The 13,312-nt window shown below is 46.3% G+C and overlaps 1 protein-coding gene across 5 annotated transcripts in view; it reads left to right on the top strand.

Annotated features, from left to right (window-relative positions):
* Positions 1 to 13,312, top strand: part of Dnah8 (dynein axonemal heavy chain 8) — a 253,949-nt gene that overhangs the window by 190,488 nt on the left and 50,149 nt on the right. For all 5 annotated transcript variants that reach the window (XM_031346761.1, XM_031346760.1, XM_031346759.1 and 2 more), the window contains 2 exons: positions 1,465 to 1,617; positions 2,359 to 2,514. In XM_031346761.1, the coding sequence (XP_031202621.1) occupies positions 1,465 to 1,617; positions 2,359 to 2,514 (309 nt within the window). The remainder of the gene's footprint in view (positions 1 to 1,464; positions 1,618 to 2,358; positions 2,515 to 13,312) is intronic.

The raw sequence follows: 13,312 nt of genomic DNA, 5'->3' as shown, positions 1-13,312 counted from the left end.
TTTTTAGTTTCAATAAGTAGAAAACTTTTGATTTAAATACTATATTTACTTTAGCCTTCTTTGGGATGATGTTTTGTTGTTTTGTTTTTAACTTCCACATCTTTGTCTCACAACGCAGTCTTAATGGCATTATCAGCAAAATAAAAAAATCAGACAAACAAAACTAAACAACAAAAACAAAACAAAAGAAAATATAAGTGTGGCCATAATGTGCTCTTGAGTCACTCCAAAATTTCAAACACATCTGATGTTCCTGGATGCTGGGTAAGGACCATAAATCACTGGGTCGATGATGCTGGGTCCCATCTTCTCCTAGGTAACCCATCATACATGGCCCAATCCATCCTCTTTGCTATTTAAGCCAGCCCAACTCTGATTTTTTTCTTCCAGCTGAAAGCACAATTTAAAATACCTTATCATGTACTTGCTGCATTTAACAGTTTGTAGATGTAGCTATCCAGTCTGCTATACTTACCATACATCAGAACATTAAAAGGTTGACTTACTGGGCACAGTGATGCCTACCTGCAATTTAGGCAGGTGGAGGTCAGAAGTAAGAGGCTCGAGAGTTCAAGACTAGCCTAGGCTACACAGCGAGTTCAGGGCTAGCCTGAACTAGAACGAGGCACTGACTCAATAAATAAATGACCAGTCTTGTTTTCCTAGGTTAGTGATGGTCTCTGATTTAATGTTAAAAAGTGCCTTCCTTTTTACCATTTAGATGGAGCCGAATAAAGGAGTTCTGGGAAAAGCAATGACAAACAATATGCTTTAGAACGTGGCTAGCAAAAGCCACCTCTGACTTTCATAAGGTGGCAAACACTTTTACGGGTGGCTCTGAAGCTGTCTTCTTGATTCGAATAGATTCTGACATACCTTAGGGAAGCCTGTGCAAGTATGTCACCTCACCATTAGATGGTGCCCACACCCAAGTTTTTATTTCTAATCTCTGAGGAGCCAGGGGTACCAGAATGATGCCAAGTAACCAGATTGGGCCAGGAACCGATGACTATATATGTATATGTATATGTACACATATACACATATCACATATACATGTATATACATATATATGTATATATGTATGAGTGAATATATATGTGTGTGTATATACATACATACACACACACACACACACACACATATATATATATATATACATATATATGTAAAAAGTTTTCCACTTACTGAAACTAAAAACACAAAAGATCACTTTTGTCCAAAGTAGAATAGACAAATCACCCAAAATAGCCAAAGATTTGACTCAAGTAGAAATAATGGCACATCATTGCCTTGATATATAAATTAAATATAATATATAATATATATTAGCAAATATGGGCTCAAGATAAAACAGCCGTGCTTAAGGCAAACTTATTTTGGAAACAATACATTTTGTTTTGGTAAAAATAATCACAAGATATAAGAAATAACTATGACTCAAATTTTATCTTTTGGATACAGGGTGGTTGGGTGTTACTGCAGAATTGTCACCTTGGTCTAGAATTCATGGAAGAGTTACTAGAGACGTTGATGGTTACAGAAACCACCGAGGACTCCTTCAGAGTGTGGATAACCACTGAGCCCCATGACCGGTTTCCAATTACATTACTCCAGGTCTGTCCCTGAGAATTACCCAAGTCATGTGATCCATGAGTGACTGTGTTGAAGGGAGGATGGGAAGGGAAGATGGTCCCTTGGGTAAAAGTGCTTGCCAGTGAACCCAACAACCTGAGTTTGATCTTCAGAACCCATACGGTGGAAGGAGAGAACAGGCTCCCGTGTGCTGTCTGCTGACCTCTACTGACCTCTACGTGTGTGGCCATGGCATACGCTAGGCCTCCCAGAGAATAAATGAGTGCCATAAAATTTTTAATGAGGGAATGCAGCAGAGTGTATTAATCTCGATTATAATCATCAGGTGTATATAGTATTTCTACAAATGAATTCTAAGGCCCTATTGATTTATTGGGCTTGTGCTCTGATCAGTGTAATTGGCTTTTACTCGGTTGAGGTCTAGCCCGCATGCTCCGTGTCGTATTCTTATCTAATATGCCATGATTTCTTTTTTATTATTTATTTAATTTTATGCATATTGGTTGTTTTGGCCGCATCTATGTGTGTGCACCACATTCATGCAGGGCCCTCAGAGGCCAGTAGAGGGCACTAGATCCCTTGGGGTTGCAATTATAGACAGTCCTGAACTGCCATGTAGGTGCTGGGAACTGAACCTGGGTCCTCCTCAAGAGCAGCCGGTGTTAACAACTGAGCTATCTCTTTAAACCCTATACTGTGATTTCAGTTGCAATCTTGACGGTACTTGATAACAGTAACACAACCATCTGCCTCTCACAACAGACTTCTCTCAAGTTCACAAACGAGCCCCCGCAAGGTGTCCGGGCAGGCCTGAAAAGGACATTCGCTGGGATCAACCAAGACCTTCTGGACATCAGTAACTTACCCATGTGGAAGCCTATGCTCTACACGGTGGCGTTTCTGCACTCCACCGTGCAGGTAACCTGGGAAGCAGTGTTCACCACTAGGGGCGCTAATGAGTTGATGGAGCCACGGTGGGAGAGAGCTCCCTGGAGGACTTCCTGGCATTTCCGCCCCCTGCTGGCTTAGTCCGTGTTTGTTACATATTTCAACTGTAGCCCTACCATTCATTTGTGAGCTTTTGGGGGTACAGAGACCTTGCTCACTCGTGCGCTGATTCACTCTCCATGGTCACAGCACTGTGAGGCTATTCACAGCGCCGTAGCCATTTTTTAAACTCGCTATGAGAATCTCCGAGATAAACGGGTTAAGGGGGAGGTGTTTATGTTGGCTCCCGGTTGCAGATGGTTCTGTCACTTGGCATCAAGACAAGGAAGACCCAGGAGCATGTGACAGAGGTTCATCACCCTGTGGTGGCCAGGAGACAAATCAAGAAAATGCTGCCATGGACCATATATCTCTCAAATTTTACACCCTCAGGCGCCAACTTCCAGCAACCCAGCCCCAAAGTTTCCACTGCCTCCAAAGGCTGCCGTTGCCAGCTGGAGACTCAGCCTTCAACACATGAGCGGGGTCGGGGGTGGGTTTCCTATCCAAGCCGTATCACCAAGCACAGTCAATATTTGTGCAGTGAATTATCAAGCATGGAATTTGATCTTGAAGGTGCCTGGGCTAGCCAAGAAATTTATCCACACCCTCTCAGAGACTAACAACCACTAAGGTAGGGTTTTCGAAGTAGGACAGCCACCAGTTTCAAGAGGAGGCAATTGCCCTGGGGACATGGCTCAGTGAGTACAGAGCTTGGCCTGCAAGCCTAAGGTCCTGAGTTCAAACTCCAGAGCCTATGCCCAGGAAGATGGACATGGAGGTCCACATGTGTAATCTCAGAGTTGGGGAAGCAGAGACAGGCAGATCTTTGGCACTCGCTGACCAGCCAGCCTAGACTACTTGGTGAGTTCCAGGCCAGTTAGAGACTCTGTCTTTAAAAAAATAAGGGGGGGGGGGGCGGGAGACAGGGCCTAAGTATTGACCCCCAAAGGTTATCTTCTGGCTTTCATATGTACACACACACACAGACACACACATGCACACACATTCAAACACACGTACTCATACATACACATTCATACATACATGCACACATACATACATGTGCACACGTGAGCATGCTGATACACACATATATTTGCACATGCACACATACATACACACACTCACAGGCACACATACAAACATTTGTGTACACACACACACACACACACACACATGCATATACACATATAGAGAATGAGGCAGTTGAGTCTTAGAGATTGTGTCACACATGGTAGATCTGGGATGGCCTGGCTCTGAGGGACAGTTCCGTCGCCAGTTCTTAGTAGTTGATGTGGAGGAGGGGGAACCACAGTTCAACCGCTGTCGCACTTTCACGTGCTAAGTGACTTAGGTTATTATTACCAACTACTTATTCTCATTATCGGTTGCTCACTTTGTGATTTAGCTATTCTATGGCTACTAAGAAACTTAACCTGTAGATTTTTTTTTTTTTTTTACTCTTGTTATTTTATGCGGGGTTCAATCTTGGAAAGAGGGATGCCTTCAGTTCACAAAGGTATTCCTTGGTTCCACAGGGGCGTGAGGGGCTTCTTCCTGTGTTTCCCCTGCCATGAGCATGGGGGTGGGGTGGGGCGGGGAGACACAATGAGCCTTTGGACATGTCCTGACAGGTGTGTCCTGACCGATGTGCCCACATGGGGGACAAAAGTCCCTGCGTCTCTCCCCAAGAAGCAGGGGAATCCATAGTCCCCACTCCGACTCCCAGCGATGGCTACTTTCTTCTGGTTTATTGTCCAACACCACCATGGGCCCTGTGCAGCCGCCAGTGAGGGCTGTGGGCGCTTCTCCATCGCTTGGCTCTGGGATAGGGCACCTTGGCTTGCTTGCTTTGTGGATAGGTGTCTTCGTGACGACGTTCCTTGGTGGCTTTTGGATTATAAAATTACAGCTTTCCAGAGTCCAGTTTCACACGCTCTTATCTGAGAGGACCGTTCCCTTTATCATGTACTAGCTCCAACACTTCTGTGACCCTGTTATTTGATCCCCCATTCACAGATAACAATATTTTCTGGCTGTTCCCAGTCACAGTGACTCAACTCTTCCATTCAGCCCGCCCTGGAGAGTCGCCGTGGGGAGGGATTTTTCCATACGCTCAATGTGCCAATGTGTGTTTTCAGAGGACATTATCTGAGTGTTGAACGGACAGGCCCAAAGCCCAAGGTCTGGTCAGGAGCCGAACTGTGCTTGCAGTAAATAAGGTGGCATGCTTAGGTTAAAACCTAGAAAAACAAATGTATCCACCTCCAGGCCTGGGAAGCTAATAGTGGAATGCCAGTCTGAACGACTGTGGGTCTGGCAAGATAGCTCAAGTGGGCAAGGGCCCATGCTACTGTGCCCGACTACCAGAACTCCATCCTCAGAACACACTGCGGAAGGAGAGAAGTGACTCCTGAAAGCTGTCCTCTGAGCTCTACCCTCAGAACTCTTGCTTCTGTACACACACACACACACACACACACACACACACACACACACACGGTGGGGGGGAGACAGAAACAAAGACAGAGACAGAGAGAGACAGGCAGACAGAGACATAGACAGACAGACACCACAGACAGAAAGTATAGTGATTGTTTTTTTATTTTTGCTTTTTGTGTGTGTGTGTGTGGTTTTTTTTTTTTTTTGAGTTTTTGTTTTAATCGAGAGTTTAGTATGTAAAGTGCTTGCCACCCAGGCATGAAGACCAGAGTTTAAGCCTGGAGAACGGAGAACGGTTGTGAAAAATCCAGGCATGGCCACATGTGCCTGCAACCTCAGCCTGGTGAGGTGGGAGGGGAAGAGAAGGTAGACTCTGAGCTCCCTGGCCAGCCAGTCTAGTGGTAGGAGCTAGGTTTAATGAGAGACCTTGACTTAAAAAATGCCAGGGTGTGTTTCTCGAGACAGAGACAGAGACAGAGATTGATTGATTATTGGGTCCAAGAGCTGACCAGCTGATTCGTTACTTGGTTGGGTCCCCCATGAACTCCTTGTAGTCAAGTCTCCACCTGTCTTACGAATACCAAAGACAGCCAGCGTCTCCAGAGAAGAGAATTTAAATTTCCCATGGACCCTTTTCAGCTCTATTGCTGTCGGCCAGTGGTGAGTCAGCACCACATGGCCCAGAACAGAGGAAGAGGCTGTGAGCTCAGTACCGTTGCCAGATACACTCCAGTCGTGGGCTCAGCTCTCACTAGGCTCCACCTCTTCAGAGGCTGCACTGTCCCCAACTGTGCCCAACAGTGGGACCAAGCCTTTATTTTACTTCATGGGATCTGAGGATACATCTCCAAACTACACATAGTGCACACACGCACGCGCACACACACATACACACACACATGCACACGCGCACGCACACACACACCTTCTTTTTACAAACAAGACCCATACAGACTTTGTTTTTTTGCAGAGGTTAACAAAAAGAACAAGAGATGGATCGATGCCCCGCTACTGCAAGTTGCAGAGCACAGGGGCCCCTAACTGAGGTCCACCCAGCACAAGCTAGGGTGGAGCTCCCCAAACCCCTGCCTTCTCTCCACTTTTTTTTCTCTCTTTCTCAGTGAATAACAATTTGTCACCGTGCATCAACCCCGGGCCAACCCAAGGGCATGGCGTGTGACGCGGTCCTCACACCTGTTGTAGAGATCTGAAGGATCATTATTCCCCCTTTCCTGGGAGAAGGGCCTGTAGGTAGACATGCGTGTTTGGGAGGGGCAGCGCTCTGGGGTAGGGAAGTGCTGCTGGAGCTGTGGTTTTTGCTTTGTTAGTGATGCGGGGTCAGGCTTCCTCCAAGGAAGGGGGATGCTTCACCCGTTGCCTTGGGGGCTTGCATCCAGACACAAGGCAAGTCTGAAGTGGCAATGCTCTCTTCACAGCACTTCCCAGCTCCCCTCCTCCCCCTCCCCCAGCTCTTCAGGAACTTACTAGCCAGGTAGGGTAGTTTGCAGCCACGTGGTGGCAGAAGTTTCTCCCGTTGCAGCGCCCCCTTGGGTCCCTGAGGGGACCTTCTGTTCTCAGGAACCCAGACTCCATTTGGCAGCAGGGGAGGAGATGCTCTCTGGCCTCGCTGTATTCTGTACTTAAATGCTGTATCATTCTAGGGTATGCGGCAAGCACCCTTCGCCTCTTCCCTTTGAGGTTTCTGTTAACATGTTTCCCACCATCTCAACTATGAAACCCAGTGATTGTGTGTTTTTTTTTTTTTTTTTTACTCTCCAGCATCTATAGGAAGATCAGTAAAATGTCCAGTAATTTCTCCCTGCCTTCCCCGATTCATGGTAGTTTGTGCTAGGAGGTTAGGTAAAACAGCAAACACCCTAAGCGAGGGTCCTCAGCTAGTGCCAGGACCTGGCTAGGCTGCTCAAATTAGCCCCTGGGGGGAAAAATGACAGATTGCAGGAATTAGAGGAAGAGGTGATTGAAGGAATGGCGTAGGGGGCCGATGGAGCCATTTATGGAGGATGGGAGGATTCGATTTTCTTTTAAGAATTTCCAACATGATTTCAATACACAACAAAAATCAAGAACGATGGTGGCCACTGTGTCTAAGGGAGGAGTCTGCGGCCATTTATGCAACTCTCTCATGTTTGGCAACCCCTCTCCTCATCCCTGAGGTTTGCCCCCATTTGAGACTTTTCTAGTTTATCCAAAGATTTTTTTTTTTTTTTTTTTTTTTTTTTTTTTTTTTTTTTTTTTTTTTTTTTTTTTTTTTTTTTTTTTTTTTTTTTTACTATTTCTAGGCTAATGTCATTCTACTCTTGGCCCAGGATAACAAGCCCCTGCAGGATTCTGGGATCTCTAGAGCCCTGCAGGAGTAGTTGTAAATGCACACTTTTTCTTTTTTTTTAATCCCAGCCCTTAAAGTAATTTAGATATTGAATAAACACAGTCATAGCACCAGGGCCCAGGAAATGCCACCCATCAATAAGCGTCCCCTCCTCCTGTGCTGTGCTCTGTCGAGTTGAAGTCTTGACAGAACAGCCCCTTCTGAACTTGATAGTGCACATAAAAGTTCCTGCTCCGGCAAGCATGCTTATAAGAGCCTTATTCCAACATTTCTGAATAATTAAAGCAACACAGTAGGAGTTTCTCTCTCTCACACACACACACATACATACACACAGACACCACCCCCATCATCACGTTTTCTGCCCGTGATTTCTAACCTCTTAACACTGTATTTGGACTGTCTAGCACAGCCTGCACCTTTGATTTGATTATATACCCTGTTTTCCTGTTTCTCTAAGCTTGAGAATTAACTACCACCAGCGACACCAGCGATGTGCATCCGAGCCTTGCGTTACGTTGAGGACGAGCTTCAGCGCCATCAAAATATCTCCACTGAGCCTATTCCCACTGGTCATTCCAGGATCTTCCCTTACTTCTTTGGTAGTTTCCGTCCTGTGTATTTCCTCAGAGGCAAAGGGAACTCTGCAAAGTGCTTGCCACTCAAGCAGGAGGACCTGGGTTGAGACTCCCAGAACTCCTGTCCCACGCTGGCCCCAGAGGCAGAGATGGCTTAGTCGGGTTCACTGAGGGACCCTGTCTCAAAAAACTCATGTTGAGAGGGATACAGGAAGACACCCAGCTCTGACTTCTAAACACACACACATACACACACACACACACACACACACACACACACACACACACACCCGGAGGGACAACTAGATTATTCAAACAGTGTAGGGCGCTCTCTGACCCTCCTAAAATCATCACACACCTGCTTACCAATCTTTGAGTGGTGGGAGCTTTGCGTCCGAAAGCTGTCTGTAGCCTGTGGAGGTCTATTGTTATGTATTGTAAGGCTGAAGAGTGGCCCCCAAGGCCTGGTTGCCCTCAAGGACGTAGACCCGAGTGATGCTATGTGACCTTGTCCCCCAAGTCATCCTGATTGGTGAGCTAAGATGCCTACAGTGTATTGAGATAGGCAGAGCTATCTCAGGCTTGGGGTTCCCAGGCTTGGGGTCTGAGGAGGACTACAAAGAGGGGGGAGAAAAAGGTAGAGAGAGGAGGAAGCCACTATGGGGTAGGCGAGTCATGAAAACATGACCAAGAGGGCTGGCCAGTTGAAGCAGCCCAGACAGGACACGGCAAATTATAATCTGGGGTTATTGACGGGGAAATAGATTCTAATAGCTTAGAGGGTAGCTGTCTGCCAGCTCTCGCACTGATTAGGGCATATTATAGTAATAAAAGTTGCACGTCTTTTATCAAGGAACTGAACGATCAAAACCAGAGTACAGCGAATCCTGAAGGAAGTGAGCCTGGGGTCCCCGCTGCCTGTGAAGGGTCCCCACCCTTGTAACTTTTATTTATTTTTTTTTCAAACCTTATTTTTTTAAATCACGGTTCTTAAACGCTTTAACCTCCCTGGTAGTCTACCACCCACCAAAGTTAGTGGGATAGAAAGGATACGGGGGTGGGGGTGGAGTGGACCCTTTTCACGGGTCAGCAGCAGCAGCAACTCAGTCCACTCGCAAACACTTCTCAGATACACCAGCAGTCCTGTTCGGTAGAGTTGGGACAGCAAACAGGAATCAACCCTAGCACTGACAGCCAGGCCTCAGCCTCCGCACATGTCAGTGGGAGGGACTAGGGTGGAATGCCGGCATGAGTTCTCTGCTGTGCCTCTCTCAGCAAAGCAATGGAGACCCACAAGCGTTGCACGGCTAGCTGTGCCAGCAAACCAAGCTCTCTCTGGTCGCTGTCTTGTCAGATCCTTTTTATGGTCCCTCCAAACAACACGCACGTGTCCTCCATGCGTGTGGCCTCAGCACAGGTCTTGCCTCAGTATGTGACTTCTGTCTCAGCTGACGTCACTCTGCCAATCAACCCAAGTCAGCAGAAACGGCAAGGAACAGCAGCACACCACCAGGAAGTTTTTGGTGCGTTTCTCTCTATGGAGTCCAGACGGATGCAGCTCAAACACTCAGTTGTAAGGCGGATTGTTATCGAAGAAGCCTTCATCTCGTGACCCTTCACGTGCTCGCTTTAGCAGAACATCCTCTCACTTGCGTCTGCTTCAGCCAAACATCCCTTCACGAGTCTGCCTCATCCTTTCACATCTGTGTCCACTTCAGGAAAACACCAGTCAACACAACTGACCACAACACAACACAACACAAAGAACCCTGACGTTTCCACTTGGACCCTCTACTAGAGTAGGACCTTCTACTTGCTGTCTGCTCTACAGACTTCTGTGTTTCTGCACACCTTCACAAAACCCGAAGGCCTCTCACCTGTCTTCACAGAACGGCCTCATTTTCCCTGTGAACCAGAAGCTTTGGGTCGGGCCTCTGGTTTTTGTTTTTGTTTGTTTTGTTTTTTTCTGTCATGTTGTCCTATTTTCTCGACTAGATGTGAAATTCTTGAGAACACATGTATTCTATGTATTCTTTTTGTTTGTTTGTTGTTGTTGTTTTTTTTAGACAGGGTTTCTCTGTATAGCCCTGGCTGTCCTGGAACTCACTCTGTAGACCAGGCTGGCCTCGAACTCAGAAATCTGCCTGCTTCTGCCTCCCAAGTGCTGGGATTAAAGACATGCACCACCACCGCCCGGCTTATTCTATGTATCCTAATGTTTTTCCATTGTAATAATACGGTGTTATCCCAGGGCTTCCATAATACTACTTATGCTGAAGAGATCCAGTGTTCTGAATAGCCTCAAGATCTCCTTCATCCAATATTCCAAGTAAGCTCCCAGGCCCTGCTTGGTATTTTTATTTTATTTATCATTTTATTCATGAATGCCATGTATTGTGACTGCTTGTCCTTTCTTTCTTTTTATTTTTTAAAAGATTTTATTTATTTTATGTATGTGGTACACCATAGCTGTCTTCAGACACACACCAAAAGAGGGCATCGGATCCCGTTACAGATGGTTGTGAGCCACCATGTGGTTGCTGGGATTTGAACTCAGGAGCTCAGGAAGAGCAGTCAGTGCTCTTAACCACTGAGCCATCTCTCCAGCCCTCTTTATTTTATTTTTAAATTTTGGTTCTTCTCTTCTCTTCTCTTTTCTTTCTTTCTTTCTTTTTCTTTTTTTTTTTTGAGGCTTTTAAATTACATTTTTGTTTATTTATGGGGGGGACATGTGACATGGCTCACGGGTGGCCTGAGAACAGCTTTGGGGAGTCAGTTCCCTCCTCCCACTGGCGATGTGGCTCTCAGGCATCGATTTAGCCCATTGAGGCTTGTGAGGTGTTTGTCTACTGAGCTATCTGTCTCTCAGGGCCTGATTCTCCTTTCTCTTCTCCTCTGTTGTCATTTAGAGAGATCAGCGCGTGGGTGGGTACTTACTTGTACATCAGGTGGACACAGGGACTTGAAATGATTTTGTGTGGACGGAAAAAAAAAGCACCCACCAAGATTTTGTCTCCTTTAAAAAAACTATCTTCCCCCTGCACAAACCCCCAGGATGAACTCTTCTGCCTTTGCCTTCAGTGAGCCAACTTAGAACGCTTTCACCGAGAACGGATCCGAAGCAGCATGCGCCCAGGCAGCTTTCAGCACTGGGGCAATTTCCGAAGCTTTCAAAGCTCTTGTTCTAAGGAGCGGCTGGGTTGCTGCCGTTCTGTGCATTTAAATGGAAGTGTTTCCATGGAGCCAGATTAAGTATCTCCAAGCAGTTGAAAAGAAAGAATTATGATTCATTCACACACACCCCCACCCCTGTCTAAGTGAACCCTTCATTTCAAAAATTAAGTCAACTGCTTAGGTAAAACTCACTGTAGATTCTGATTTTTTAAATTTTTTCTTAATTTTTATTTATTTTTTGGTTTGCAAAAACGGGTAATAGTTCCATTTCACTAAGTGACTTACACTCTGCGGTTTGAAGATTACATGGTGGAAGAAACCACGGTGACTATTTTCATGTGGATATCTGAAGGGCTCCACTCCATCCTGGCTGCCGGAACAACCTAGAAGAGGCACACCTCAACGTCTCTGAGATCTACTCAGGAATTTCAGAACTCCCGAGTCAGCCTTGGAATGGACCTCCCTTGGGGTGGGGGTGGGGGTCCCTGTGTTAGGATAGCGACTGACCAGCCTGGCTTAGACAACCACATGTCTCTTCACCACATGAAGACAACGATGGAAGATCCTTTGTTCACTGCCAAGCTTCCAGATCTAGTTAGAGGACAAAATATTTCAACAGGAGGCAAGAAGATAAACCTTGGTTGGTTTTGCTGTCAACTTGATATACCTGGGAAGAGGAAACCTCAACAGAAGAGCTATCTCCATTGGATTGGCCTTCGGTGCCCCTGTGGGGCATTCTCTTGATTGCTGGTCTCTGTGTAGGGTCCACTAGGGGCAGAACCATTCTTAGGCAGGTGGGTCTGGGTTGTTGAAGAAAGATAGCTGAGAGGGAGCCAGAGGGCTCCAGTAAGAAGCAGCCCTCCATGGCTAGTTTCTGCCTCCAGGCTCCCCCACCCCCCAGCTTCCTGCTGTGGCTCTCCTTGGTGATGGACTATAATCTCCTCCCTCCCTCTGGTTGCTTTTGGTCATGGTGTTTATCACAGCAACAGAAGCCAGACTAGGACTCGAAGGGAACATACATGCAGAGTCTGGAAGCCGTAAGAAGCACAGAGGATGAGGGACAACAGCCTGCCCTCTCTCAACATCATACCCTCCGTCCCCTGTCACATTCTCCATAGACAAAGTGGAAACTCTCCTGTGTGCATGTCTTCCTACACTTGATCTTAGCCCAAAGGCCGAGAAGCGATGTGCATGTCTTCCTAGTGTAAGTTGCAGGAAGTTTTTAAACTCAGTCCACACTCCTAGAATTAATTGTCAGGTCAGCTTTTTTTCCCCAATCTTTCTAATTAGCATACAAAGCACTGGGCTTCCCTATGGCATTCTTCAAATTTTGGTTGAGTTTCTGTGATGGTTTGTGTATGCTCAGCCCAGGGAGTGGCACTATTAGAAGGTGTGGCCTTGTTGGAGTGGGTGTGTCACTGTGGGCGTGGGCTTTAAGACCCTCACCCTAGCTTCCTGGAAGCCACTATTCCACGAGCAGCCTTCAGATGAAGATGTAGAACTCTCAGCTCTGCCTGCACCATATCTGCCTGGATGCTGCCATGTTCCTGTCTTGATAATGGACTGAACCTCTGAGCTTGTAAGCCAGCCCCAATTAAATGTTGTCCTTGTAAGAGTTGCCTTGGTCATGGTGTCTGTTCACAGTAGTAAAACCCTAACTAAGGCAGTCTCCTTACTTAATTCTTCCCCAGCTGCCTGCCCCTCCTCTTCAGTTGCGTGTACACAGCATTTTCCATCTGCTGATGGGCATCTATGCTGTCTCCATTTACTAGCTCTTCTGAGGAGAGCAATAATAACCGTGGATATGCAGGTATCTCTGTGGTAGGATGGAGACTCCTCTAGGTGGTGCTGCTATGGCTGGGTCAGATGGTAGTTCTGTTTGTAATTGTTTTTAAGGACCCTCTAGACTGGTTTCCATAATGGCCTCACTAACTTGCACCGGCCCTGGCAGCAAGCACGAGTTACTTCCCCACACCTTCACTAGCTTTCGCTGTTTATTTTCTTGACAATCACTACTCTGACCTGGGGGTGGGGATGAGTGGATGATGGAATGAATCTCAAAGTTGTTTTAATTTGTATCATACTGGCAGCTTAGGGGCATTGAACACTTCTAAAATATTTATCAGCCATTTATGTTTCTTCTTTCGAGATCTATTTTAAGTCCTTTTTTTTTTTTTTTTTTTTT

This window comes from Mastomys coucha, unplaced genomic scaffold (genome assembly GCF_008632895.1).
Source record: "Mastomys coucha isolate ucsf_1 unplaced genomic scaffold, UCSF_Mcou_1 pScaffold3, whole genome shotgun sequence".
NCBI classification, from domain to species: Eukaryota; Metazoa; Chordata; class Mammalia; order Rodentia; family Muridae; genus Mastomys; species Mastomys coucha.
The sequence above is the reverse complement of the archived record's forward strand: the minus strand, read 5'-3'. Positions and strand labels throughout refer to the sequence as shown.